This window comes from Lagopus leucura, unplaced genomic scaffold (assembly GCF_019238085.1).
Source record: "Lagopus leucura isolate 7727_CA_CO unplaced genomic scaffold, USGS_WTPT01 Super-Scaffold_810, whole genome shotgun sequence".
NCBI classification, from domain to species: Eukaryota; Metazoa; Chordata; class Aves; order Galliformes; family Phasianidae; genus Lagopus; species Lagopus leucura.
Window position 1 is genome coordinate 1,377,241 of NW_024962261.1, and position 27,804 is coordinate 1,405,044.

Consider the following 27,804-nt stretch of genomic DNA (forward strand, 5'->3'; position numbering starts at 1 on the left):
GCATCCTTTGTAACACAGAAATTGCCTGAGAATGCTGAATAGAACCTATGGAGGAGCTAATCATATAGCAGAGCTACTTGTCTGTAAGCTGCCTGATTTTGGCCAAAAGTTTTACTCAAGCTTTATTATACTTTTTTAGATTTTTCACTTGAAAATAAATGTTTAGATTTTCCTTTGAAGAAATTATATTCTCAGTGTGCATGTGTAGTTAGCCTCTGAAAGATAAGGGCCAGAAAATGTCAGAACAAAGGTCTTTTCACACCACTGTATTTAAATGCAGTGATTTTTTTTTTTTTCTGTGTACACACAAATTATGTATCTGCAGAACAGTAGTGAACCATTCATAATAAACAATTCCAAGTGACTGAGAAGTTCACACCAGAGTTTTCTGTGTGGATATGCTCAAGAAGTGTTTTAGTGCCTGTATTACTCTGGAAAGCAACAGTGAGAGTCAGACCAACAGAACTTCTTAGTTGTCAAGACCCAAAAGTAATTTCCAGAAGTATTACTTATTTGGAACACAGTAATTTGTTTCATTTTGTTCTTGCTTAATTGTAATGTGTTTATTGCCAGAATAACAAAAATGGCGTAAGCTTTTCATTTATGGTTGCATTCATATAATTACACTTCTGGGGTAAATTATTCTCAGATTTCAGGGGAAAAAAAAGGGGTTGTATCACATTCTTTGTGCTCGTTTTCTATCATGTGGAGAAAGAGAATGAGTAAAGTTGTAGTTAGTGTTGTTCAAATAAAAATGTTTTTGTTTGTTTTTCCAGTAAAGTTTTATCTTTTGAACTGCAGCTACGTCTAGCAGTGTAATGTAACTCTACAGGGAGAAATTAAGTAATGTTCCATATATTTACAGCTAGTTTAGTTTCATGTCTATGTTCATTTCATTGTAACGTATCTGCAGTGCTTGGTCTGTGTCTCATATACAAGTAATAATGGTTTATTTAACAAAACATACGTGGCATTTGGTAAAATCTGTAAGAGCAAACAACTGTTTCATTTACAGGGGTTTAAGTCAACTTTAAAAATTCATTTAAGCCAATAAAAGGCAGTTACTTACATATACAGGGAGATTTATATTTAAAAAAAGATATATATATATATAATATATAATAATATATATATAAAATATAAATTATATATAAAATATATAAATATATAAATATTTAAAAGGTATATATAAAGAGGTATATATATATATTTAAAAGGTATATATTAAAAAGGTGCATTTTTAATATATATATCTTTTAAATATATATATATATACCTTTTATATGCCTTTTTATATATATAACCTTTATATATATATATATATATATATATATATATATATAAAAGGTATGCTGCATATTGAACTGTCCTTAAAAAGAAACTGCTAGGGTTATAATGGCATATGGTGGGGGAAAAAAAAGAAAAAAAAAAGCCTATGAAATTGACCAGCTGTTTTACAGTCAGGTTGAAGCTTCCTTCTTGAAATAGGCACCAACCTTTCTAAAACTCAACAAGGCTAGAATTTAACCTAGTCACGATTTGAACTGGATTTTCTGTAGTATCCAAAGGTCTAAAGGGGAAAAGTTCACTTCTGCTGAATGCTTCAGCTATTGTCCCTGGTCTGTTGCTATAGCTCCTGCTTTTTAATCCTCCCTTGGCCTCAATCCTTCAGCTACATGTGCACATTAACTTAATTACCTTGAGTTCCCTCAGTGGAATCCAAGAGTAGCAAGTGTAAACCTACACGTGTTTTAAAGTTGTGTCTTCTGTCTTCATCATTTTTTTTCAGTTTCTTTGAGCTGACAATGATGTCTTGCAAATAGACACTTATCTCATTGTATTTTTAATCTGTTCTTGCTCTTGACCGTCAATAAAATGTGGATGTTGTTAACTACATGTTATCTAAATGTTTCCTACAGAGGAATCAAGGTCACGTTTTTGGAGTTTCTGTTCCTTAATGGGACCTTCACAAAGCTTCTTTTCCTTTGAGTATTGGTCTTTCACTGCACTCTGCCTGCACTGCCAGATTTCGCAGTCTGAATGCAGAACCTAGCAAAAGCTTTTCCCGAGAACAGATGAATTTATGTTGCATTGTAAAGCCTCAGAAGCGAGAGGATTACATTCTGGTCATTCAGGGATTATATTGATAAGGCTGGCATTGCCTCCTCTGAACTCAGTTCAGTCAGTTGATGTGAAACTTCTAAACTGTTGAATGTTCATTGCAATTCGTGGATGTTTATTTCCCATGGCTTACCACAAAAACATTGCAGCTCACATCCTGAAAGCTGATCTATTAGATTCATCTTGTCTATGTGCAGCAGACCATTGCTGACCAGGTGTAAAAGATAACAAGTTATTATGTAATGACTTGTATGGACTTCTTCAGTTACTTAATGGCATGAGGAAAAGCTTTTTCTCTCAGAGAGTGGTCAGGCACTGGAATGGCCTTCCTAGGGAGGTGGTGGAGTCGCCATCACTGGCAGTGTTCAAGAGGGGCCTGGATGAGGAGCTGCGTGATGTGGTTTAGTGCTTGTGGTGGCAATGGTGATGAGGAGATGGTTGGACTGGATGATCTTGTAGGTCGTTTCCAACCTTGTGATTCTATGATTCTATGACATGGGAAAAAAAATGATAAGAACAAGATTGTGAAACTTAGTATAAATATCAATTTGGACTGGTGGTTGTAGATTTTACTGGTTTCATTAATTTGCCAGTGATTGAGAATATCGTACCTCAATAGCAATTTAAAAAATAAATATTATTCAGACACAAGTTTGTAATGCATGCTTTTCAACAACTGTTCTTTTAAAATTAGGTAATGTACCATGGATATTTATTTAATTTGCTAATAAACAGTTGTAGAAACAGTTGACCATGTATGCACATGCATGTTGACTGTACATAAGCTTGTATTATGACAAATTTCTATCACTATTGTCCATGTAATTTCACACATGTTTACTTTTTGGAAGCTGACTGTGGACTGTACAAAAATAACAACCATCCTGAAAACAGTGCATCTTGTCATACTTAGTTTCTGTTGTTTGGTTGTTTTTTTTTTTTAATGCTGTAATTGAAATTTCTGTTATGTTTTCTGTTAGTCAGTTTTTGTTTTAATAAGCAATAGTTTGATGGAAATGAAGTAAATGATTTACCAGTACTCTATGGGGGAGTGTGAAGCGTTAGTTTCTTACCAGTGAACTCTTACAATCTTCCGTGGATTTCTAGATAAATTATCACTGTAGAATAGAAATAAGCCAGGAGTTAGAATGTGTGACGTGGGTTACTCATATAGTAGCACTGTGTGTAGTGGGCTGAGTGTTTCAGAAATACCCACAGTTTCAATTTGCTGTCATGGGCAAAACAAAATGATTGTCCTGGTTGATGGTGTTGGGTATTTGGTGTTGGTAGGAGAGGACTTGCACTAGTCAACCTGACTGTCCTCAGTTAAAGACATCTGTTTTCATTTTCTTGGCAGACCAATTTTTAACATGAGAAATCTGAAATGTTGCTTACAGTAAAGAGGGCAGGACTGTGTTTTATTTTGTTTATAATATTTTCTTGAGGAATATGAAAAAGGTGTGGAAATGGCCCCATAGCTTAATGTGTTAATATTAAATCTTGCCATTAATTTGTCACTTAAAACAGTGGTTAATTAAATTTACAGCTTAGTGCCTAACAGAAAGCAAAAAACCTAACACAGTGGGAGAAGTTGTACACAGATGTTGAAATGAAATTATGGTTGTGTTCTTCTATTCATATCAGGATCAATATCAAGGCTTTCTGTTCCCATCAGCATCTTCTTGAGCTAATTACTCACATTTTTCCAACTTCTTTGTGCAGAGACCAAGTAAGAAACTGCAGCTGAAAAGAGTGCTTTCTGCGAAGAATATGAAGCAGTTCTTAGGAAATTGTTTTTTGTTTCTTTTTTAAGGAGTAACTGTATTGCTGATCAAAAACATATTGCTGAGAAAAGCCCTATGCAAGCAGAGGGATGAAGTCAAAGGCAAGACCCCAGCTGTTCCTTTCTTTCTTCAAAATACTTATTTTAGTTTAAATAGCACCTGTTCAAATGCAGTGAGCTCTGAAGTGACATTTTGAAGGGTTTTGTTTGGGAAGACAGTGAGTGACATTATAAAGTCGCATTATGAGTATATTTTATTTGTGTTTTTCAGTCAGAGAAGGAATGTCTTTGTCATTGCTGTGAACATGTTGTTCTACACCTTCTATTTGAGATAATCTCAGAGAAAAGAGTAATTCTGTTGTGTGCTAGTTGCTCTTGATGAATAAATAATTTGACTATAAGTATATTCCGAGTAGAAGCCTGATTTCAAATTCTGATCTCTGGAAAATTAAACCATGCCTAGAAACCTGAATGCATTTTCTTGATCACCTGCAGAGGTGATCTGTGGAGACACTATACTAACTAGATTTGCTATTCTGCAATAGGAACAGTTTTCATTTCTCCAGTATTTTAGTTGGATGAACTTCTAGGCAAGAGCAGCTTTCTAGAGTTAAGGTGAAAAAGCCTTGAGATTCTTTTTTTTCTTCAATAAGAAGTATTTAACAAACTGGGAATGAAAAATGGCATTGGGATGTGTAAGTAGGCCTTCTGTTAACTTCTGGAAGTTAAACTTCTGAGTTTTCTTGGTTGCTTTTTTGCTTGGTTGCTTTTTATTACCACCAGTTGACTTCAGACTGCTGCTTTTCATTTTCACAAATACTGCAAGGGATTCAGACTAATACAAAAGAACATTAAAATATTAGGGTCCATGCTGTGTCTTTTGTTGTAGAAATAAATCAACACACAGCATATTGGACAACTTATTTTAAACAAAAACATGGCAAAAAACCTTAAGTAGAAGCTTCTGAGTTTCAGATGGATTTCTCTGCTTGAGATGTTCACTTTTTTACTGCTGTCTGTTGCACTGGGGCCACTTCAGGTTTAATGTACACATTGTGACTTTTAACTCAGGGCTGCTAGTGCAAAGCAGATGCTGTTTTCTGGGGGACCTCTATTATTTATTCCAAAATAGTGTTGTCACACACCACTGTAAGCCATCTCTGGTCTGCAAGTCTGCATGCTTCTCCAGGACCTCTGGTTTTTGAGAGCAGTGATTGCAGGGCACTGAGTGAAGGATCTCCAAGAAGAGCTCAGTTGCCTCAATTTCATTTCCACCCTCCATACAGATTTTTCACAAATGGCTGTCAGAGAACATAGATCTGGCTGACTGATCGAACGTTTAAAAGCACCAAACTTGAAGGTAACTTTCAGAGCCACATAGTGGCTTTAAATGGAGTGAGTTCATGACTGCTGAGAGTGATTTTAAATGGATAGTGGGTTCATAAAAATTCTTTGGATACAAAGAAAAACAGTTCTGCTATTTTAATTCTAAGGATTTCTGAATGATGGCATCTTACATTTTATCATTAGCAAATTCTCAGTATTGAGAGTGCCTTAGGACAAAATGTCATAGCATACCTTCCCACAACAGTGCACACTTGATCTGTAAAGGTCACGGTTGTGTGCATGTGTTGACTCAGGAAAGCAGGTTAAAATGCTGCTACTGCCAAGAAAGGAAATCAGTATCTTTTCCTCCAAGGGGTCACATACAGGTTAAGCATGTAGAGCGAACTGATTTATATAAAGCCAGCTAGCACTGCCTATCACATAACTTATCCTTCAAAAAATTAATTCATGTAAATATTGTGTCTCTATTGTTTTTTACTGAGATTCTAGACAAGAATCCTCAGCACTTGAAGCCAAATGCTGAAATGGAGTAATACTTCCCAGTATTTTTTCTTTACATAATAAATATGTTGAATATTATGAGAAGAACAGTTTTTAATTTTATAAAATTTGGTTGGCTATCAAAGAGACATCATAACCAGTGGTTTCCAGCCCAACTGCATTTGCAGAGAAGTGACAGATCTCTTGCCAGCACTAGGGAGGCACTTCTCACGTTGGATGTCTGCATGTTCTTTGTGGGCAGAATGCAGTAATTTTCCTGAAAGTAGATGTTAGAAATTCTATAGCAGAAATTGAAGTTTTCATATAAACTATGTCACCACTTCCAGCAGCTGGTGTTTTAACAGGTAGAGTTAATGAGGGTGAGTAGTGTTGTTTTTGCTCTAATAGTTTTCTTTTGTGACTTATTGTATGCTTTTTTCCCTCTCTTTTTTTTTTAATTAGTATTTCTAATTAAGAAAGAGAGAAGAAAAGAAAATTTGGATAATACATTACATGTCTTTATCACTGTAGTAAGGACCACTTATTATTCTTGGTACATTTCATTGTATTGTTTTCTAACGTGGTGATAAATCTAATCAAATAGTTATTTTGATGTAAAAATAAAATTTAGAAAAGTACCTGATCACAATGTAGGTATGTTGCTGGAGGAGCAAAAACCAAACCAAACCAAAATGAACAACAAAACAAATAATGAATGCTGGCAACTTGAAGACTTAGAATAGTATCTGTAACTTTTTTTTTTTTTTTTTTAACTTTTCTAACCCAACAATTTCAGAAAGATTGCATCCTAATTATAAAATACAGGGTATCTGATAACAAGTCATTTGAATTCCATTCAACATTAGTAATAAAAAAAAACAAAACAAAACAAAACAACAAAAAAAGAAAGAGGCATAATGTTTTGATGCATGAAAACACATAGGAGACAAAACACATTAAACTATAAATCCAGAGAACATCTGGTTCAAACCCCTGCCAAAGCAGGCTCCCTAGACCAGGCTGCACAGGTCAGTGTCCACATGGGTCTTGAATATCACCAGAGAAGGAACTCCACAACCTCTCCAGGCAGCCCGTCCCAGTGCTCACCGTGAAGTTCTTACGCACTTGGTGTGGAACTTCCTGTGCTCCAGTGTGTAGCCATTTCTCCCTGTCCTATCACCTCGCACACTGAAAAGAGTCTGGCCTCGACACTTTGCCTCCCACACCTTAGATATTCACAGACATTGATCAGGTCTCCTCTGAGTCTTCTTTTCTCAAGGCTGAACAGACACAGGTCGCTCAGCCGTCCCTCATAAGAGAGTTGCTCCAGGCCCTTTATCATCTTGGTGGCCCTCTGTAGACTTCTCTCCAGGAGATCCCTGCCTTTTTTGTACCAGATGAAGATAATAGTCTTTTCTGTTTATATCTTAAGCATTGAACAAGGAAGTTCTGAAAATTATTTTCTCAAATACAAATTAGATTCAAAATGACTAAATGATTCCGAGGGCTCTGTGATGCAATCACAGAAAGAAATGTAACAGGACTCTCATGGTAGTCTTCACTGGTGCAGAACAGGCTGACTGGCTAACGAGGGGCCGTCTCTGGAATGAAAAGACAAATAAAAATGCTGAAATAATAATACTGGTAATACCAGGGTTGGAAACTAAGGTTAAAGTTACCTATTGTAACTCCATGGATTTTATAAACATAAAGAGTATTTATCTTTCTGGCAAACTTATTTGTAGTTCACATCATTAAAAACACATCTAATTTATATTCTGCTCTGTAAGCTGCAGAGCTGTAGTGCAAAAAATGGGGATTGTTTAATTTTGCAATAGTAAGTGATATCTTAACCAAAACAGAAAATGTGCTGGGGAGGTTATAGGACAGTGAGAAATTCAGCGATATTTAAGTTAATTAAACTTTAAATTGATTTAACTGAATTATGTGCAAAATCTCCTTTTTTATTGGAATATGTGGGAGTATACCCACTGTGTGTGTATGCAAATGCATGTACATTAAAAAGTGGCTAAGAACTTGATGTGCACATCACATCATAATGCCCATCTCCAACCTAAATTAGTTCATTTATAGTTGAAGATTTGCTTATTGTTAAGTTACATATGCCACTATGCAAAATTTTCAGGATAGGAACTGGAGGATATATAGCAAGCAGAATGGTACAGTGTTCAACCTGTTAGTCTGTGGTCTTGGTAGTCGATAATTACTCTTAGAATTATAAGATACTCCTAAAATGATGAGAATCTTGCTAGTGCTTCTGGAGGCAACAAAAGCAATTACATTGGAGAGATGCTGCAAAATACTGAAAGCAAAAAGCTATACTGGGATTCTCTTTCAGGACTTGATTGGCTTTAAATACCATTGTGGCCAGCTGTTATATTTGAAAATGTAATATGTTAAGCCTGTGAGTCAGTTTTCCTTAAATCAGTGTGGCTTGTATGTAACTATATTGTTGGCTGATGAGAGCGAGCAAACCCATTTTTACAGCTCTGCACAGTGGATTGCTAATGATAAGCTATCTCAGAAGTGACATTGTGATGTGATTAATGTAATTGAAAAGCATATATGGGGGAAGGAAATGTTCTTTCTTGCAGGTAGTGTAGTCACTGAGTAAGTAAGGAAACCTGCACAAGAAAAGATTATTATTATTATCAAATTATAAAACTATTATCAGGTTTCTGAGGTTAAAACTGTGATTTCACCATTTGAAACAGAATACAGGGACTGGAGGTCACATGAACCTGCAACAGCATTAAAAGTTCTGTGAAGCACAACAGAAAGTGTGTGTGCATGCATGCCCATTTGTGCAGCACACAGAGGAGGTAAGTCGAAGGACAGTTACATAAATGGATGAGGAGAAAATCATTCTCCTAAAGTTTGTAATTGGAAGAAATCATTATTTTTATAGTGCTTGAAGGACCTAAATGCTTCATCTGCTGGATGCACAAATACCTGGGAAAATGAGTTTCCACTGTATTTCTTCATGGGAGTGTTACTATTTGATAATTGCGGGTGTAGCATTTATAAATACACAAACTGCAAAGTCAAACCAAAGGGGAAATGAAAATCCTTTTCACAGCTACCTTTGCTGGAGTTCCAGTGAGCTGACAGGTATGGATTGTCAGGGTCCATTCTAAAGGGAAGAGCAGGCCACTTTGTGCAGCTTCTCCATGTGGAAGGATTCTATGCTAAGAAACACCCACCTGTCTGCGTTCTCTTTTTCCCCCAGTTTCTGTAGTTGGCATGAGATGCTGCATTTGCTGTCTGTGTGACAGTACACTACTGTCTTGCCTTGAGACTACATTATTGATGACACACAAAAGTTCCCTGTTGTCCTTACAGTCTGACCTCCTCCAGAAGACCACAGGGTCTGTGTAAACTGATGTCTTGAGAAATGCATGCAAGCTTTTATTTAATGGTACATTAACTCTTTTTTTCCAGACCATTCAGTCCTTCAGTGTGCCCTCTCATCTACATCATGTGCTCTTGGAAAGTGAATGTTTTGCCTATTTTTTTTGCTCAGGAGTTTTATAGCAAACTGATTTCATGATCATGATCTTTTTTTTGTTGAATCTGATCCTCACTTGAACTCAATAAATTGATCTGTTTCATATCCCAATGCAGAATGGGTGCTGCAGATAACATTTACAAAGGCCGAAGTACCTTTATGGAAGAACTGACAGACACTGCTGAGATAATAAGAAAAGCAACTTCAAGATCACTGGTAATTTTGGACGAACTGGGAAGAGGAACTAGCACGCATGATGGAATTGCTATTGCTTATGCTACACTTGAACATTTTATTACAGATGTAAGTAGTCAATCTGACATGCTTGTGAACACTTTTTCAGCCTGTATTTTTGCGGGTTGACTTTGACATGGTCTGTGTTCCACTGTTGTAGAAATATGCTATGTCTAAACTCAGTGCAAGGGCTTATGTGTGAAGAATACCAGTGCTAAGTTGTGTTTGAAAACAAATTAAACCTTATGTGTCAATCTCTTTATTGTAGGTGGAGTCACTAGCGTTGTTTGTCACTCACTATCCTTCAGTTTGTGAGCTAGAAAAAGTGTATCCAGAAAAAGTTGGTAATTACCATATGGCTTTCTTGGTGAATGAGGAAGAAAGTGCTGAACAGAAAGGTACCGTATAAATTTATCTGATATTCTGGCATTTCAGGCAGAGGCAGAAGTTGTAGTAGCTGCTACGTACTGCACACACTGAAGTATCAGTCTGCACTCTCAATTTTAGGGGCTTGAAAACTAAACAATCATTTCTCTTTCACAGTTAATACAAGGATGACTGAGCTGGGTCAGATCAAAGATTCACCCAGCCTAGCGTCCAGCTTCTCACGGTAGCCAAATAACTGAGGATTAGGGAGTAGGGATTAGGGATCAAACATATGGCAGCTCTCTCTAAAAGATCCCACTGTCAGCAAACATTTGCTGGTTGAGGGGTTTTCTGTTTTGTTGGTTTGTTTGTTTTTGAATCTTTGGATTTATTTTGAATGAGGTCCAGCCTCCCTTTGTATCCATGTATACTTTTAGCATCTTCATCCTGCTGTGTCAAAGAGCTCCAAAACTGAACACTGCATTATGAGAAGAACCACCTCCTCTTGTTTATTTTGAGACAGTTTTGAAACGTGTAGTTTCAGTTGATGGTCCCAGTTCTTGAATTCAAAGAGAATAATCTCATAATCTCTGTTTCCTGTTTCAGTCCCATGCCTAATTTTGTATGTTGCTTATCTTAATCCCATTCACCTTTGTTTTTATCAGGCAGGAGAGTCACAGTGGTTCTTCTTGTCACTGTTGGTGTGGATTAGATAGTATTTTCAGTGCAGTCTGTCAGTTTACTGCCTGCCCTTTTTCTCTGTTTGGTAATGGATAAGGTAAGCAGCTCTGCATGATGATCCTTTCCTCAGTCTCTCCTCACAGTGAGAACTGACTCAGCATTACTTGTCTGCTAGCCAATTATTTGCAAAGGCAAATAATAAATAAAGGCCTTCCTTGTGGATCATGGCTGCTTGGTTTTTAGAAGAGGACACTTTGATGCAGGACACTTCTCAGAAGCATTCTGAAAATCAACATAGGGTTTATTCACTGTGTTTATTTACTCACACAGCTTCCAAACTTAAACCAGATTTGTGATGTAGAACTTTCTTCTACACAAAGTTCTTTGGCTGTTTTCCTGATATTGTTGGCTTTACTCAGACATTTGAAAATTCTGTTCTTATTCTGGTTTTCCCATTTTGCAAAGTAATGGCATGTTCTCTATATCACTCCTAGCTTTTTGTTTAGTTTTTTTTTGTTTTGTTTTGTTTTTTTTAATTTTAATTTAATTAAACACAGAAACTCTTTAGCTTCAGATGGAGTTTTTAAAGGGAGGTAATCTTGAAATCTGGAGGGAAATTTTATCTTTTATATTCTGTTTAATTTTAAAGGCAGGGATTCCTGAAATAGGTGCTAACCAGAGCTCAGATTGTTTAAAGCACTGTTGTCCTTAACGCTGTCTGGCAGTGCCCGTGTTTGTGGTTAAAAGCATCAGCATACAGCATATCTTTTCACAGATAGTTCATTAACTGACTGTTCATCTCTGGTATTCTCAGGCAATTAAGGTGATGCTCAGTACTTACTGTTCCTTATCTACTGTGTTTCTGAAACCTTGCACTTTATTTTGTAATGTGTTGCTTCAGCCTTCTTTCTTTCAATGTTTATTGGCCTGAACCTTCAGGCCATATGTAATCTTCACTGTTAAAACTCCAGGAAGCAGAACATGGGAGCAGCAGCATGTCTACATTTCTTACTTTGCCTGAATTTTTGGCTCCTATGTCTGTGGTCTTAATGTTTTAATTGTTCTACTTAAGATGAGATTTATGGCACATTTTTTGCCAGTCTTTGGCTTGGAGCACTCAGATCAAATCAGCTTGAGTCATTAGCATTTATGGAAATCTTCAGTTCCCAAAAGCTTACATTTTCAAAACAGAAGAATGAAGGACAGTGACTGACATCATATTTTTTCTGCTCTTAACACAAGGCCTAGATTGTGCAGAAATTTTAAAAGGATCCCCGAAAAGGGAAGGGAATAACCAGATTTATTGTGTTGGCTGTTATATTTTCATCTTATTGCCATGGAATAAAAGAATTCACTGGCTGTGTGTTTGGGCTTCCATAAGAACTTTCTGGAGCTCCTAAGCTACTGGCAGGCAGCTAACATTTTGCTGTGCTGTACTGATAGGATACTGATTCTTGACTGCAGGATTATGGACGCTTCCTTTATTGTATTTCATAGATATGAGTTGTAATATACCAGTTGCAGCATAACTAATGAACCTGACATAAAAATACTCTTTATGTTTCATACACACACACCCATGCACATGCTTCTGTCTAATAAGACACCTGATAAAACTGTAGTAAAACATTTTTTTCCCACTGACTGTGTACAGGTAAAATGTGAACTCAAGGAAACTTTATTTTTCATATGTTCAATGAAATTAATATCACAGGGAGCATCAATGATAATAAAACCAATTCTTTGCTATTTCAGGCACTGGATATACTGCATATTATAAATAAAACAGAGGGACCTGATTTTTGTTTTATTTTTTTAGGATCTGAAGAGGAAGAGAATCCTGAATTTATCACTTTTCTTTATCAAATAACTAAAGGAGTCACTGCAAGAAGCTATGGGCTAAATGTTGCCAAACTGGCAGATATTCCTGAAGAAATCTTGAAGAAGGCAGCTCACAAATCAAAGGAGTTAGAGAGACTGGTGAATATGAAAAGGTGAGAACAATCAGGTGTCCTCCAGGTGCAAATGGAAGTGCATTTCACTCTGAATGTACGTTAAAAAGAGCCATGAGAGCTATTTTACATATATAATATTCCTTCAGGAAAGAGAAAGTGAAACAGAACTTTCAAAAATACTTGATAAATTATGCTATCAATTTCTATTAAATCTTTGGATTTTGTAGTAAGCTACTATGTCAGAGGTTAATTGCTACCCACTTAATCACAATTCAAAAAGAAACATCAAGGGCACATTGAACTAAAGCTGGGAATATATATTTTTTTTCTTAAAGCAAATACTAGCAAGCTTATTTTTTTAAATGTATTATTGTCACTTTTTTCAGGAAGAAATTCTGAGAGATATATTTGAAGTACATCTACTAATATCAGTTTATCTTGTAATAGTGATGACAAAGATATAAATAGATTTAATTCATAACACATATTCACTTTTAAACTTCAAATTTTATTTGCATGCTACAGTGGTTGCTCCAAAAGTAATACCTTCTAATTTATGATGTTGGCTCATGAGGTCAGAGGTGGATATTGGTGGGATGACAGTAGAGGTTGAACCTTCCCTGCTGAATGTTGTTGCTGTGTGACAGATGGCTGCAGAGGAGCTGTCTGAAAGAATGGTGTCTGACAGGGAAAAACTTATGAAGCAAAGGTGTATCATTGAATTTTTCCATGTAGAAAAAATATGGCACTCATAGAGGTTCACTATCTCTTGGTAAATTTTATAGAGACCAACCGGTGCAGACTCTTGCTTATTGTTGGCAAAAATGGTGGTGACTATGTTGAAAAAAGAGTGTTTTGGAGCTGAGAATTTCTTCTACCAAGTAACATTCTTTTGCTTTTTGTATCTGTTGTAGTTTCCATGGAAATAAATAGGAAGCATTACTTTCGGAGCAATCTGCATATAATGTAGAGATAAATGCTGGTATTTTTGTGTTTTTGCTATTTCAACTTAAAACTAAATATTTATTATACATTGAGTGCCCCTGAAACACACCACATTTTACTGAAAGTTGAGATTTTAGTATTTCTTTGAGAACCAGGTTTCATTTAGGAATGTGTGTGCCTCATCTACTCAACTATTCAGGAAAATTCATGTGTATTAAATAGCATCACCTTTTTAAGTCTTGTAATATTATGTACTTATTTCAGGTGTAAACATATGCAGAGTATTCATATGCTTTTCCACCTTTTGTTGCTATTCACCAGTTATTTGTAGGTGCAGACAGTTCTTTTGATGCTAAATAATATGTAGTGCTTAGCACTGTTTTTTATCCATTCCTAAGAAAGCAAAATAAAATAAAATAAAAAGCTCTGTGGAAGATTCATGACAGTTTGTGGGGAAAATAATGTGGTAGCTTTTGCTCATTGGGAATAGTGGTCCATTATTTACAACAGTAAAATGCCAAATTACTAGCAACTCCATAACTCTGTTAGAAGATATATAGGATTCTAGATCTAGAAAAAATATTTTCCAGAAAGGTGAGAATGTGAGCTGGAAGGCCGGAGTTATTGTGTAATATAATTTAGAAGAGAAGTAATAGAATGTGACAGTGTAATTTCCATTCTGTCAAAATCACAGGGCAGAAATAGAGTTCTAGCATGCCTCCACTGCCAAAAATGTAGATAACTGCATACAGAACCTATGAGCAGTGAAAACAGTATGTCATGATGTAATTAGAAGACCGATCTGCAGTGCACAGTAGGGGTAGGACCAGGGCTGAGTGGGTAAGCATAATTACAGGACTTAATTGTGTGACATTTTTCAGCTTCTCAGTGTGTACGCTGCCATCTGTATTTTGGTTTTTGGTGTGCAGTTTGCTGGTGTTCTTACAGAGGAAAAGAATAAATATGTCACCCGTGCATGCAGTGGGTCCTTCACCCTGGCTGGTGGCTGAGGCCTGAGCCCTGCCCGAGCCTCCTGCCCCACCGGAGTGCACAGCTTTTTGGATGCGATCCAGCTGGAAAAGCCATTTCTTCACTCCCTGCCATACCAGTTCAGCTGTCTGATGTGTGAGGAGAGCAGGCGGTGCTACCTGGTGTGGGAGGGAGGAGGTGCTTCCTTCAAGCAGCGGGGTGAGGCTGCAGCCCTGCCGCCCACAGCATCAGCTCCACCTCAAGGTGGGTTCGTCTCTTGACAGGGAGACAGGGCTGTGCACAGGGTGAGGCGCTCCTCCACACAGCCATTGCTGAAGCACTGGGTTCGACCTCTTCTGGGTCATTCCTGCAGTGCAAATTTTTGCCTATTCTTCACTTTCTGTTATCGCCACAATGTGGAGATTTCAGGGAGGATCCAGAGAATACAAGATGCTCATAGGGCTGGAGCACCTCTCCTACAAAGATGCTGAGGGAGCTGGGCATGTTCACTCTGGGGAAGAGAGAGCTGCAGAGAGACCTCACTGCAGCCTGCAACGTTTGAAGGGAGATTATAATCAGGAGGGAAATCAACCGTCTTCATAGTCTGATGGCAATAGGACAAAGGGGAGCAGCTTTAAATTAGAAGAGGGGAAATTTGGGGTAGATATTGGGAAATTTTATCACAGAGAGTGATGAGGCCCCTGGCAGAGTGCCCAGAGAGGCTGCAGATGCCCCATCCCTGGAGATGTTCAAGGCCAGGTCGGATGGGGCCCTGGGCAGCCTGGTCTACTGCTTGGCCTAGTGATTGGCAGCGCTGCCAGGGCGTTGGAATTAGATGATCCTTGAGGTTCCTTCCAACCCAAACCATTCTACGATTCGATGTTTTCTTCTGTACCTCCTCTCCAAAGATACATTGACACGTTTAAAAATGGGCATGAGCTTTGCTATGGTGTATCAGGGATAGGACATAAAAATTGTCATGTGAATCCAACTCAGACCTGTTCATAGCAGTGTACAAGTGCTGTCACAACAGCCACAGGCCAGCTGCCTTGTCTTATTTTCTCAAATCATTTTCATATTATCTAAGAAAATCCACTGGGTAATTCCATCCAGTCTTGACATCTTTGTCATCAGGAATGTCTGTTAACCTATTTTAAATGACTTGTTTACTTGTCACAGTGCTTATCAGTCCTCCTGATATTGAAAAAAAATTTGAAAAGAAAATAGGAAAGATGACTACTCAGTGATTTTGGACGTGTTACCCCTTTTATTGATTCCTTCATTGCACAGCTCCTAGAAATGTGCAATATAAAATGTGCAAGCCAAAGGTGCTCTGTGGTTTGCACAGGTGTTTATTTCCTTTAATGATTTACTTTTTCTGGGTGTTGTATTCCGTCTTTATTTTTTATCTGGTATAATAAGTTATTTGTAAAATTACATTGTTGAATACTCTATAGATGGAATACGTGTAAGAAAATGTTCATTGATTGCTTATAGATAATACAACATTTTGAGCAATGACTGCTATTTTTGACTGTGTATAAAATTTTGCAGATGACTGTAAGGCTTTCAAGGAGGTGATGTTCTTAATTTAAAAGTGTGTCCATATTTTGAACGACTTTTTTTTCCCCTCAGAAAAAATCTGAAGTCTTTTGCCGAAGCATGGAAAATAAATGATTCTCAGGAACTAGAGAAATGGAGAAATATGTGTGAGCCTGGAGATGAAAGGACACATTTTAATCCTCAGATCATGCTTAAAGATGGAAAATACTGCAGATAGAAAATATAAGTGTGGAGAGTAATAGATTCTATCAGTGTGCATATAGATGTAGGTGCATGGAGTTGGCTTCTCTGCTTTTCCAGAGATAAGAGATGCTGTGCTGTGATATGGTGCCCTATATCCACATCCACTACCTGATCATAATTTTCTCACTCCATATTCCTTCCCTGAAGTGTTTTCCTCAATTGCAAAATTGTATTGGATTAAGTTTAGAATATGTATAGAAAACATGGAAAATTATGTTGGTAAATTATTAGATTCATGTTTTATAAATAAAATAATGGATTTTAACTTCATTGTACTTCAATTTCTACTGAAATAATTCTCTGCATTGTGAAAATGTAACTGAATCCTGACTATGCTGTACTGATGTTCAAGTGGGAAGAACAAATAATATGAACTGATTTTTTTCTCATTCTAATGCATTTACAATTGTTTATGTAAAGCACCCCTTAAGTTTGATGTACACAATGAATTTAAGAATGTGTTTGTTATACAGCTGGATGGGAGAGTCTGCCTTCTCCTGATGACATTAATGATGATGCTTTGTGTAACCTTCAAAGACACGAAACATGCACCGACTGCATTTCTGCTTCCCTCTCCTTCATTCTCATCCCTGCCCACTTCCTTTTTACTCCAGATATGGTAACAAGAGCTGAAATGGGTGATTCAAACTATGCAACTCAAACCCCCAGCATAAAGCTGGAAAAAATGCAAATATTTAAAATTTTTTTGTTTGCAATTTTCAAGTTTCAAGGAAATTTCACATAGGAATTTGGTGTCCAAATTACTGGTTTTTCTTCATAAATCCAACTAAGTGGAGCATCTTGTTGTGAAAATGAATAATGGCATTCACGTACTTAATTGTTAGCAAAGAGATTTTGCTAATATCATGCAATGTTATATTAAAAAAAAGCATTTTATAAAACGAGAAGAATTTCAGTAAAATATCTAGGTTTTGCTATAAAGAAAATAATAAAATGGGGTTTGTCATCTTTAAGACAGATGAAACTTTCTGATGATTTCAATAAATATAATGAAGGTTTCTTGTGTCAAAATGAGGCATGTCAGATGAATATGAAATGATGTCATTTGCAGACAAGTAGTCTTTCCTATGTAAAGAATTGTGTACAGAAGAATGGAGTTTTTTATTACCTGTCATAAGGAACTGCTAACATAGGACTTTTTTCCATGTTCTCCCTCGAATTACAGAGAATCTTTTAAACAAACAGTTTATCTGCTGCTCAACAGCAGCAATCAATAATGGCATCTCCTTCTAGATCTGTAGTGTATTTGACTAAACAGGAAGAGCTGTAAAAGAAAGCTGCTCGTTGTGATGCAGTTATACATGCGTGTTTAAGTATGCCACACATTGCAGAGCACAATTAAAGTAATTCCCTGTTACTGATTAGCACAGACACCCTGCGCTGGAGCTAACGACCCCTGACCGTCACCTTCAAAGACTTTAATCAACCATTGCTGACTTCCTGCACGCACTAGATGTGCTTTTACTAAGACTCTCTTTGCTTTCAAGGGAGCATTCAGGCTGTGCTCTGACAAGAAAAAATACCTGGTTGCATTCTGAGAAAAATAAGGAAACACAGTGGGTGAGGAGCTGAGGTGTTGCTGACCTGCTCGTACCAGCAAGTACAAAGCAATGACAGCATCTTGTTTCTTAATGTCTGTGATCATTTTGAAAATAACTTTTGATGGTTCATTTCATTCGGCCCTGTTCATTTCAATGGAGGAGCCATAGGTCATCCTAACCCAACAAGAAGTCCTCTGGATATGCAAAGGAATTGCTGTCTGATTTAGTGCTGATAAGTAGTAATTAGAGAGAGAGGTAAAAGTTTGGCTGACCCTCTGAGAACGCGCTACCAGGAGATGCATGCAGTTGTTAGATGTGTTTGCAGGTGCTCAGATGCACCACAGAGAAGGCTGTGGATTTGTTTGTGCCTCGCTCTGCCACAGTGAAGCAGCTGAGCTCATTTCCAGCATGAGCACTGTGCAAGAGCAGCCGTTCTGAGGTGTGATGGTTCAGAGCTCATTCGAGTTTGTTTGCAAAGCCCAACAGTTGGGTACCAGACATACCAGATATGCTATGGACAGGCAACCTGCGCCTTTGGTGGCATCAGTCTGAGGACAGAGAAACAGACTTGCTGGAAAACAGAAATGCATTAATTTTGAAAGAGACTTTATTTATTTTGCTGTGGTAAGCAGGGCTTCCACAGCTGTCACAGCAGGAGTCTTCCTGAGAGACAGATAACCTGATCTTGTGTCTTCTTTTTTCTTTTTCTCATTCCTCTCTTTTTTATTTTTGATTATTGCTAAATACCAGTACACTAAACTTTATTTTAGAGATAGTTTGAAGCATAAGCTTTGGTAGTGGTGTAATCCTGAAGATGTGCTCTGTGCTCTTTTTAAACTGCAGCAATCTAATTTCAGCAACGTGCTGAGTCAGGGACTTTGTTCTGATGCACTGCAGCCTGTCAGGTGAAGTGACAAAGAAGGGTGACCTGTCCTTAGATGGTCCTTGGCTGCAGCAGGAATACCTCAAATCACAGAACCATATGAGTTGGAAGGGTCCCATAAAGGCCAGCTCCCCTGCAACTCCCCTGCAACAGAGACATCCTCAGCTCCATCAGGTGCTCAGAGGCTGCCCCAGCCTGACATTGAGTGTCCCCAGGGACAGAAGGCATCTACCACCTCTCTGTGCAACCCGTGCCAGTGCCTCACCACTCTTATTATAAAAAAATTATTCCTTATACCCTGTCTAAATGTCCCCTCTTTTAGTTTGAAACCATTTCCCCTTATCACATCGCATTAGACTCCATTAAAGAGCCTGTCCTCTTCTTTCGTGTAGCCCTCCTTTAGATACTGAAAGGCCACTATCAGGTCACCTCGCAGCCTTCTCTTCTCCGGGCTGAACATCCCCAGCTCTCTCAGCCTGTTGTCTGTTTCAGAGGATGTTAAGGCTTTGATAAACTGTGCTGTACTGAAGTGGGGGGGACTCTGACCCAGAGTTGGGGTCAGCCCTCAGGCAGCCTCCTGAGGTCTGGGTCCAGGGGGCCATCGCTACCTTCCCCAAATCCTGACACTGATACTGCAGTCTGAAAAGTAAGCCCAAACTGCCTCTTCCTTCTGTTCAGTTTTTGGAGCAAGTGGAGTGGATGAGTCTCATTATCTTCATTCTTCCTTAATACAGAGGCCATAGCAAGCTGTGATCTATCATCTCAGCATTCATTCTCAAAGCTGGCTCCAATCTCACTGCAAAATTTCTGTCTGGCAATCAACTTCAGATCCGATATTTGTTAGATCTGAATTTGATTCTGGTGACTAAATTTGCAGTCTGCTGATCTGAATTATGCTTTTTAAAAGCACAAGAAGGGATTTACAGCTGAACAAGACTGAATTCATAACTGGAGATCAAGCCAATATGTAGACATGGTATTTAGTACTGAAATAGCCTGTTCAGATCTCGGACTTGCACCTGTCCCACTGTGCTGGCTGTTCTGTCATGCAGTTCTTTGGAGCGAGTCTTGCATTTGCACAGCTCTGCGCAGTCCTGCACTAAAAACACTGCTGCCAATGCTATGGAACTCTGCTTAGCTTAGCAGTGCTGAGTGTGCCACTCACTGCACATGGCTTAGCATGTGGAAGTCTTCCCTGTGCTTCCAACAATGGATCACTTTCTTCTTTTTCAGCTACACATGCATAAGCTTGCCTTCCTTAACTGCATTATAGATTTTGCTGTATTGCTGTGTGTCTAGCCATAGAGAACAGAAGAAAGCAATGGATGTTTTCTTCATCTCTTACACCTAAAAAAAAATCTTTAAAAATCAATTTCTCAAATGATTGTCTTGTTTTGCAAGATGTGAATCCTTTCAGGCCCACGCTGTTAACTGTGAAATGGTGTAATTCTCTGAGACAAAATTGGTTTAAGTCCCAAGTGAGCTGCAGAAGAAAGGATGGCAATGTTCTATATACACTTCAAGGAAAATAAAGGGTGAACAAGATAAAGCCAGATAGAGATATCTAAGAATAATTAGCTGTTCTAAGAATAATGACATTAGGAAACAGGATGGTTTCTTCCCACGTGGTGTTAAGGAGCAAGTGGTACCCACATGATTGATATTTTGGCTGCAGGCTTGCTAGCCATCAGACACAGCGTGCCAGACCAGGCATCATGCACACCAGGCATGAGGCTGAGTGCTGCAGTGAGCCTAGGAGCTGCTTGCTGGTTGCCCAGCACACAGCCTGCCTGCAGCATCTCTTCTTGAGAAGGGTGCCAAGAGCGGCCATCACAGGGTGGTGCAGGAGGTTTCTGGCTGTGGCATTCAGGTGATTGCGACCGCAGCTGGTAAAGGATGAACCAAGTCTAAGAAGGAGGCACTCTGTCCGTGCGTACATTCAGGACGGCACACGGATGGCAGCTGTCACCTCGCTGTCACTGTGCTGGGTGGGGAGGTGAGCTCAATGGCTCCAGCCGACACCATGCTGTGGGTCACCTCCATGTCCAGCGTTACCCATCACCTGGAAAGGAGGAGTTCATGTGCCCCATCTTCTGTCCTGTTCAGGGTCAGCAGAGGACTTATTCAGCTACGAAATATCAATCTGAGAGGTTGTCCAGTCTTTTAAATGAGTACTTGTGCAATCATTTCCATTAGAAGGCTTTTTTTTTCAACAGCTATGTTCTCTTGAACTCACAGGAAGTCTGAAATAACTTTTTGGCTGCCCTTCTTCAACCCATTTGCTTGTAAGTAAAAGTGATTTTTTTCACAAATGATAAAATAAGATGATTTTATTTGAAATTTTAGCAGCTGCACATGTGATAATCATGAAAAATAGCGTTTTGGGTTTTTATGAAGGCTTGTAACCTCTTTGTTTCTTCCTTTTAAGCAGTCAGTTTTTATGACCTTAGAAAGTATTATAAGAAGAAGGGCAATTCCTGGGAGCAGGGGATCAGAAAAGGCAGTACATAGCGAACCTTAAATGCACAGTCTTCAATAAGGAGGCAGAAATCAATGTTGCTTTTTACTCATAATAATCCAAATATCTAGGGTGACTTAAAATTCAGTGTCCTGGATACTGGGAAGATTACGAGATATAATTATCTCTCTCTCTTATGTAACACAAAATGAAAGTTTCAGGCAAGTACCGAGCTCTCCCTCCTGCCTACGTATTGAAATATTTCTCTTTGCATATTCCTCTCCACATAAGCCATCAGAAACCGAGTATCGTCTTACAAAACTGACCGGGCTAAGAGCACATATTTATAGTTCTCCTCATTCAGAAGGGCAAAAAGATATCGCAGTGCCATGATGCTCATCACTGAAGTGTGCTATCGGGCCTTTTACGCTCGGCCTAGCATGGAGGCTTCCTCTGCTGTGGACTCCGTGTCCCTGGACAGGCCCATCTCCCTGCCACTTCCCAATGCCCTGCTCTCCGCTGGCATGCGGAGCCTGAGCAGGAGGGGAAGGAAAGCATGGCCTGCAGGGTGCAGTGGGGCCGAAGCACAGGTGTGCGGTGCTGAGGGCTGGGCTGTTCGGTCAGCAGAGGTGCCCTGCTGGGGCAGGAGTGCGGAGGGGAAAGGGCTGCTCTGCGATCAAGCCAGGCTGATCCGCCATAGGGCACATTCGCAGGGCGAATACTGGTATCATGCTGGGATGGCTGGACGTCCTTCCTCAGAACTCTGCTCAGAACTCTGTGTAGATGTGCTGGTTTAGGCAGCTTGTCAGCCCCCCCGCCTGCCTGAGGCATCCCACTGCCAACAGCTGGGAAAACAACGGTGGGACAGAGTACAGAGAGGGAAGGGGGGATCCTCAGGAAGGCCTTGAAACAGCACTTTTGTCTAAGTCAGCTCATCCAAAAAGTAATCACCAGGGAGGGGGAAGGCTCCTGCTCTGGATTTTTGTTTCAAAATTGATCTCAAAGTAAATACATTTTAACGGCGCTAAGTACAGAGCAGGAAGGCATGCTGAGCCCCAGAACAGCCCAGGCGTGTCATGCAGCAGGGCGTCCCTGGGCACGCAGCATGGCGTGCGGGGCACTGCTCACACTGCGGGCTGCCTGGCACCTGCCGTGTTTGTGTTCTCCTCAGTTATGTTTTGTACGTGCTTGGTGTTCATCTCGTTTCATGGTGGCTCACCATGCAAGCTGTTCCGCACAAAGTGAAATGCTCTGTTTAGGCTGACGCTGTCTTTATGCATTAAGTATCCATATTACATGATCTAATCTTCTGTGCAACTTTCTATTCTGAATTGCTTGCACACAGGAAAAGAAAATTTTGCTAAAACTCTTTAATTAAATTTGCAAATTAATGCTGTGTAAGCCTTTGATGCTTTCCTTTTGAGAAGCAATTATGTCTTGTAAATAAGGTCAAGCCCATGATCAGCAGTGCCTTCATGCTGTGATGTTTGACACACCAGTGTAGAGGAAGGTGCAGCAGTCCTCCTCAGTGTCTCCAGCTGTACGGAACAAATACCCACTGGATCCTGTGAGGTGTGCAGCGTGCCCACAGCATGCAAACAGCTAGAGCAAGAAGAGACTGTGTCCATTCCCCCAGGACTTCACACAGGAATGACTTTGTTCCCTTACGGATCTCTCCAACAGTGCTTGGCACAATGATGTCCTCTCCACCATTGCTGCCTCCGTTCTTTAAGACATGGCATTGTGTTCCCCTTCTAATAGTGCTAACAGGAACCATGGTCTGCCCTCCTTTCTACTTCTTAGCTGATATTCACCACAACCCTTTCATGTATCACTGCTAATAGTGATTGTTTTGGAAAGGGTGAACAGCAAACAGCACCTTGCAACAGATTCTTTCTCCCTACAGTAACCAACTGCAGAAATTTCAGGGAAGGCTACAGGATTTTGGATTTTATCTTCCCAACACCACAATGTGAAATTGTGCCAAAACACTTTTGCCTCCCTTCAGCTGCGGTGTTCCGTGATCTCTTTTCTCTTCCCTGGGTTTCTGCAGATCTGTCCACTGCCCGGCAGATAGACACAGGCTGGTGGGATCAGCTGTGCAGTCAACAGGCTGTTCTGCCCCGGGGATCTCTCTTCTGCAGTCATGGAAATGATGGACCAGGCCTGTGTGTTCTTACCAGAGCAAGTTCACTGCTGTCGACAATTTCATAGCAGACCCTTGATTCTAAAAGCTTAATCTTTAGGGAGCCCTGAAAATGTTCCCAAGGACTTCAGTGAGAATCAGTTGAGGCTATAAATCAGAAATTGTTCAATGTTTTCCCCTGTGTTTCACGAAGTCTCAGCTAGTATTATTTAGTTGTTGTTTCCTTCTTCTTTTTTTTTTAAATACATTTAATGATTTCTTCCTTCCGTATGCCTGAAATGTAGGTAAGAGAAGGGTAGGTTGAGGGGAGGCACTGTGACCCTTTCCTCCACATTTGCACAATTATCTTTTAATACTTTGCTTATCGCCTGGAATTAGGATAATGGAAATTACATTTCTACATCCAGCCTCACTCAGCAGCAAACTCCTGCGCACTGCCAGGTCTGTCGTCCAGATTTGCAGGTCCCAGCCTCCCTTGGTGTTTCCATTCAAGACCACATCCTGTGGCACACTGATAGCAGCTTGCCCTGAGCTGTGCATCAGTTTCCCTCAGATCGCTGATGTATCTGCATGGTCACTGTATTTCCTGCTTGATTACCCTTTATGCCTCACAAATAGCAGCATTACCAAGGAAAGCAGACTTATTTATTGTGTTTAATCTTTACTGTGTTTCAAACCTCAGTAGCCTCCTGTAAGGCCCTGGCGGTGAAGCTGTCTATTAGCATGCTGATGTCGCTGCCAGCATTACACAGGGAATTGGCTGGACAACAGGAAGCTCAGTGCTGTAGTGAAAAAGGAGCAAAAAAATTCCTATTGACAGAACACATCAATACTGTGCATTAGCAATCAGAAAATGCTACTCCTGTGATGCTTTCTGTTTAGTGTTTATGCAGATGGGCACCTTTCTGGGTTGGAGAGAAGGTGGCAGTGGCAGAGATACGTAACGCAGATTTGTGAGGTTGCTAAACTTCTGTCTTTCCCTTAGTGAATTTACAGTGGCTTTACCTGTAATTTGTTGTGTTGAAGATACCTTTTCACAAGCTCTGAGGCCATGTATCCTAGTAAAAGATCCATGTATTACATTCAGATTGGGTTTGCAAATGAGGAGTGACTGCTTGCTGCAGAGCCCAAACCAGTACCACACAAGTACTGACTCAATCAATTTATCTCCCTTTTCCCCCACACCTTCCTCTTTCAGGCCTTGAGTAATTTTTAAACTCATTGGCCAGTTTCAGTCCATAACTCACATTCAAGCTCCTCAGCAACTCACTAAGGAGCCTTAGTGGTTGTGTGTATGTGGAAACACAGCTAAGTCCAAAGGACATGCTGGAGAGGAGGTCTCCTGCAGTCAGGAGGAGGTCTTCTCCTTTTGTGAGGCCACAGCCACCATCCCCACAGGCATGTGAAGGAGCTGCTCCTCCTGCATGGCCAAACTGCACACGCACATACCTCCACCCGGCAAGAGGGAGCTGTGGGAAGGGTTTTTGGGAGCCAGGTCACAGGCTAGAGGAAGGCAGGCTCTGCTCTTTTAACTGCTGATGGAACGACAAGTTAAGGATCCTTCCTAAGATGGAGGTTCAATTGTGCTGTCTAAGACAATTCAGGGTATTTTTTCATGTATGTATATGGATGAGTGCATATCTATTCATATACATTCATATATGCACATATGTATGTTTATACATATATATGCCTTCATGTTCTTGCACGATAAAAGCAGTTATTGTGAAAACATATTGTTCTTAGTTACATTCTCTCTATATTGAGCCCTTTGAAAATTCCCATTGAATTTCCTAGCGCTGCCAAAATTACAGTGTGTGTGGTTCCAGTCCAACATTTTTTCATGAAAGATGTCGTGCCACAGCATCAGCAGAGGTAAAGGGCATGAGTCAGCTACCTGAGTGCATGCAGCTAATGCCATTTGAAATGCCTTGGGACAGCTGAAACATCCTCACGAGGCTGGCAGAAATGACAAAGCCTACAAAGATGACCCACGCTCCTCCTGTGTGGGCCTTGCCCTGCAGCATCTCAGGTTGGCAGTACTGGAGTTGCACCTTTGGGCAAGTGAATCAAGCCCAAAGATACAGCAGCCAGTCCTCTGCCTGGCACCGGGTGGACCGAACATTTCCTTGTTTGTGTCTGCAGGTTCTTTCACTGAGCAACTGGCCACTGCTTGCGTGGGTTCAGCATTGCCCTGTCTAGCCTCCTTCCATTCACCTGCCAATTCTAACACACCCCAGGCTACGTGACCAGACCATTCGTACTTTGGATCACAATCCTTCATGTGCAAAGAAGCACTCAAAAAACATTTGTAAAGCTAATTCTTCTTTCTAACAGCTCCATGGTATTACCGTAGTCCAAGCATGTTTCAAAAAGTAGACGTGTATGTGAAAAAGCATTGAACTAGATACTGCTACACTGGTGGAATTATTCATGCAGTACAATTCATACTCAGTCCTTGCAAATTTTGTGTTAGCATTGTAAAATGTAACAACAGCCAGAGGTGGCAAGGGTTTAGTCATCCACAGTTCTAAAGTACGTTCCAGGAAGAATGTGAAAAAGAGGCTAGGCTGAAGTGTCCTTGTGTTCCAGGCAAACCTCAACATGCACGAACTTTTTGTTGCATTATATTTGTCCCTGCTTCTAAGAATCTAAGTAGCTTCAGTACATGGCAGAAAAGTGTGACACTTGAGAACTGCTTCCTGCTTCGGGCTGTGTCATGGACAGTATTCACTTGCTGGCTTCAGAGGCCTAAGATTGCTTACACAGATTGAACCTGACTAAGAATAATTCCCATTTGGATGATGCTTGTCTGTTTTGATTGTTACCAAGGCTGCTCTTCTTCATCCATTCCACCAGGAATCTGTAATGCACAACAAACAAAATGAAGTTGAAGGATTTTTATTATTATTATTCTGAATGATAAGCGGTCTGTTTCTGTGTACAGTGTGAAAGCTTTCAAGAGGGCACTTAACATGACCCTTGGAGAAAACATAAAACTAATGTATTTGACTCTCAGCTAAGGATTGTTTATGTATTGCAGCAGCTAACTGTTGCCAGAAGCCTTCACCTCACACGTAAGCAGTGGGTAACAATCCATCAGTCATCTACTTTAAGAGCAGATACTGTTTGAATAGCAGTGGCAGCAATTTTTAATTAGCGCAAACTTGCCACAGTAAGTCTCTTCTTGGTACGCAGAAGTATTTTAAACATTCATGTAAGCAACACTATTATCTCCTGTTTAGAACTAGCATTTGCTATCAGCATGCTAGATTCTCTCCCTGAGCGAGCTTTTCCCTGCTTCTTCATCTTGGCTTCATCTACAGAAACAGACACAGCACGGGCCTAATCCAGCATGGTGGTGTGATGAATGTTTAATGTGTAGCTTTCTGTGAAACTAGGACTAAATTTAAATGCCAAAGCATGACCAAAGAGTCCCAGAATGGCTGAGGCTGGCTGGGACCTCAGGGTCCAGCTGTCCCAGCCCCTGCTCCAGCAGGGCTACCCAGAGCAGTGAGACTGGGACCACATCTAGGCAGCTTCTGGAGATCTCCGAGAAGGAGACCTCACTGCCTCTGGGTGCTTGTGCCACCACTTCATCATCCACACAGCTCTTAAGTGCTGCCTGATGGTCAGAGAAAAGCTTCCATGTTCCAGTTTGTGACCAGTGGCTCTTGTCCTGGCACTGGGTGCCACTGTCAAAAGCCTGCCTCTTTGCACCACCCCTTCAGTGATGAGATCCCCCTCAGCCTTCTCCACACTGAGCAGCCACAGATTCTCTCAGCCTTTCCTTACAGGGGAGGTCCTTCATCACTGTTTTGGTTCTTCACTGTATTCTCTCCAGTATGTCCATGCCTCTCTCATACTGGGAGGCCAGAACTGGACCAACGTTCCAAGTCTCAGAAGTGCCAAGCGCAGAGGAAGGATCACCTCCCTCGTCCTGCTGGCAATACTTGGCCTAACACAGCCAAGAATAGGGTTAGCCTTCTTAGCAGTAAGGGCACGTTGCTGGCTCCTGTTCAACTCTGCATCTGCCAGTGCTCCTCCTTTCCTGCAGAGCATCTAACAGCTGAGTGCTGGCAGCATGTCCTGGTGCTTGGGACTGATCTTTATTAGATGCACAACTTCGTTCCTTTCCTTACAGAACAGCATGAGGTCTTTATAGCCTTATTTCTACTGTGTGTTGGGGTCTTGTCTTCTTGTGTTAAGGGCAGGACATCTTCAAACACACTAATCTTGTGTGTACTCTTTCCAGTAGAACTTTATTCCCCCACCTGAGATTACAGCACTGTAGTGCCCATTCTAGAAGTCAAGAGGATCAATACCCTTCTCCACAAGTGTAAACCAGGTGTTCTAGGGAGGTGAGATGGCATTGGTAGATGTCCCCCTTCCTGCTGAAGCATTTCCTCTGGTAGCACCTAGTGTGCTGCCTACTTAAACACAGCACATTTCCTTTCCTGATGAGCCATGCTACAGCTTATTTACTGGCAATAAAAGTCAGAATTAAACCACCATCCACATCCAGAAGCCCCTGAAGGC

General features: G+C 40.1%; 1 protein-coding gene across 1 annotated transcript in view; it reads left to right on the forward strand.

Annotated features, from left to right (window-relative positions):
* Positions 1-12,812, forward strand: part of MSH3 (mutS homolog 3) — a 107,323-nt gene extending 94,511 nt beyond the window's left edge. Inside the window, exons 21-23 of the mRNA XM_042866254.1 lie at positions 9,377-9,563; positions 9,763-9,892; positions 12,361-12,812. Coding sequence (XP_042722188.1) covers positions 9,377-9,563; positions 9,763-9,892; positions 12,361-12,539 — 496 coding nt within the window. The 3' untranslated portion in view covers positions 12,540-12,812. The remainder of the gene's footprint in view (positions 1-9,376; positions 9,564-9,762; positions 9,893-12,360) is intronic.
* The last annotated feature ends 14,992 nt before the right edge of the window (positions 12,813-27,804 follow it).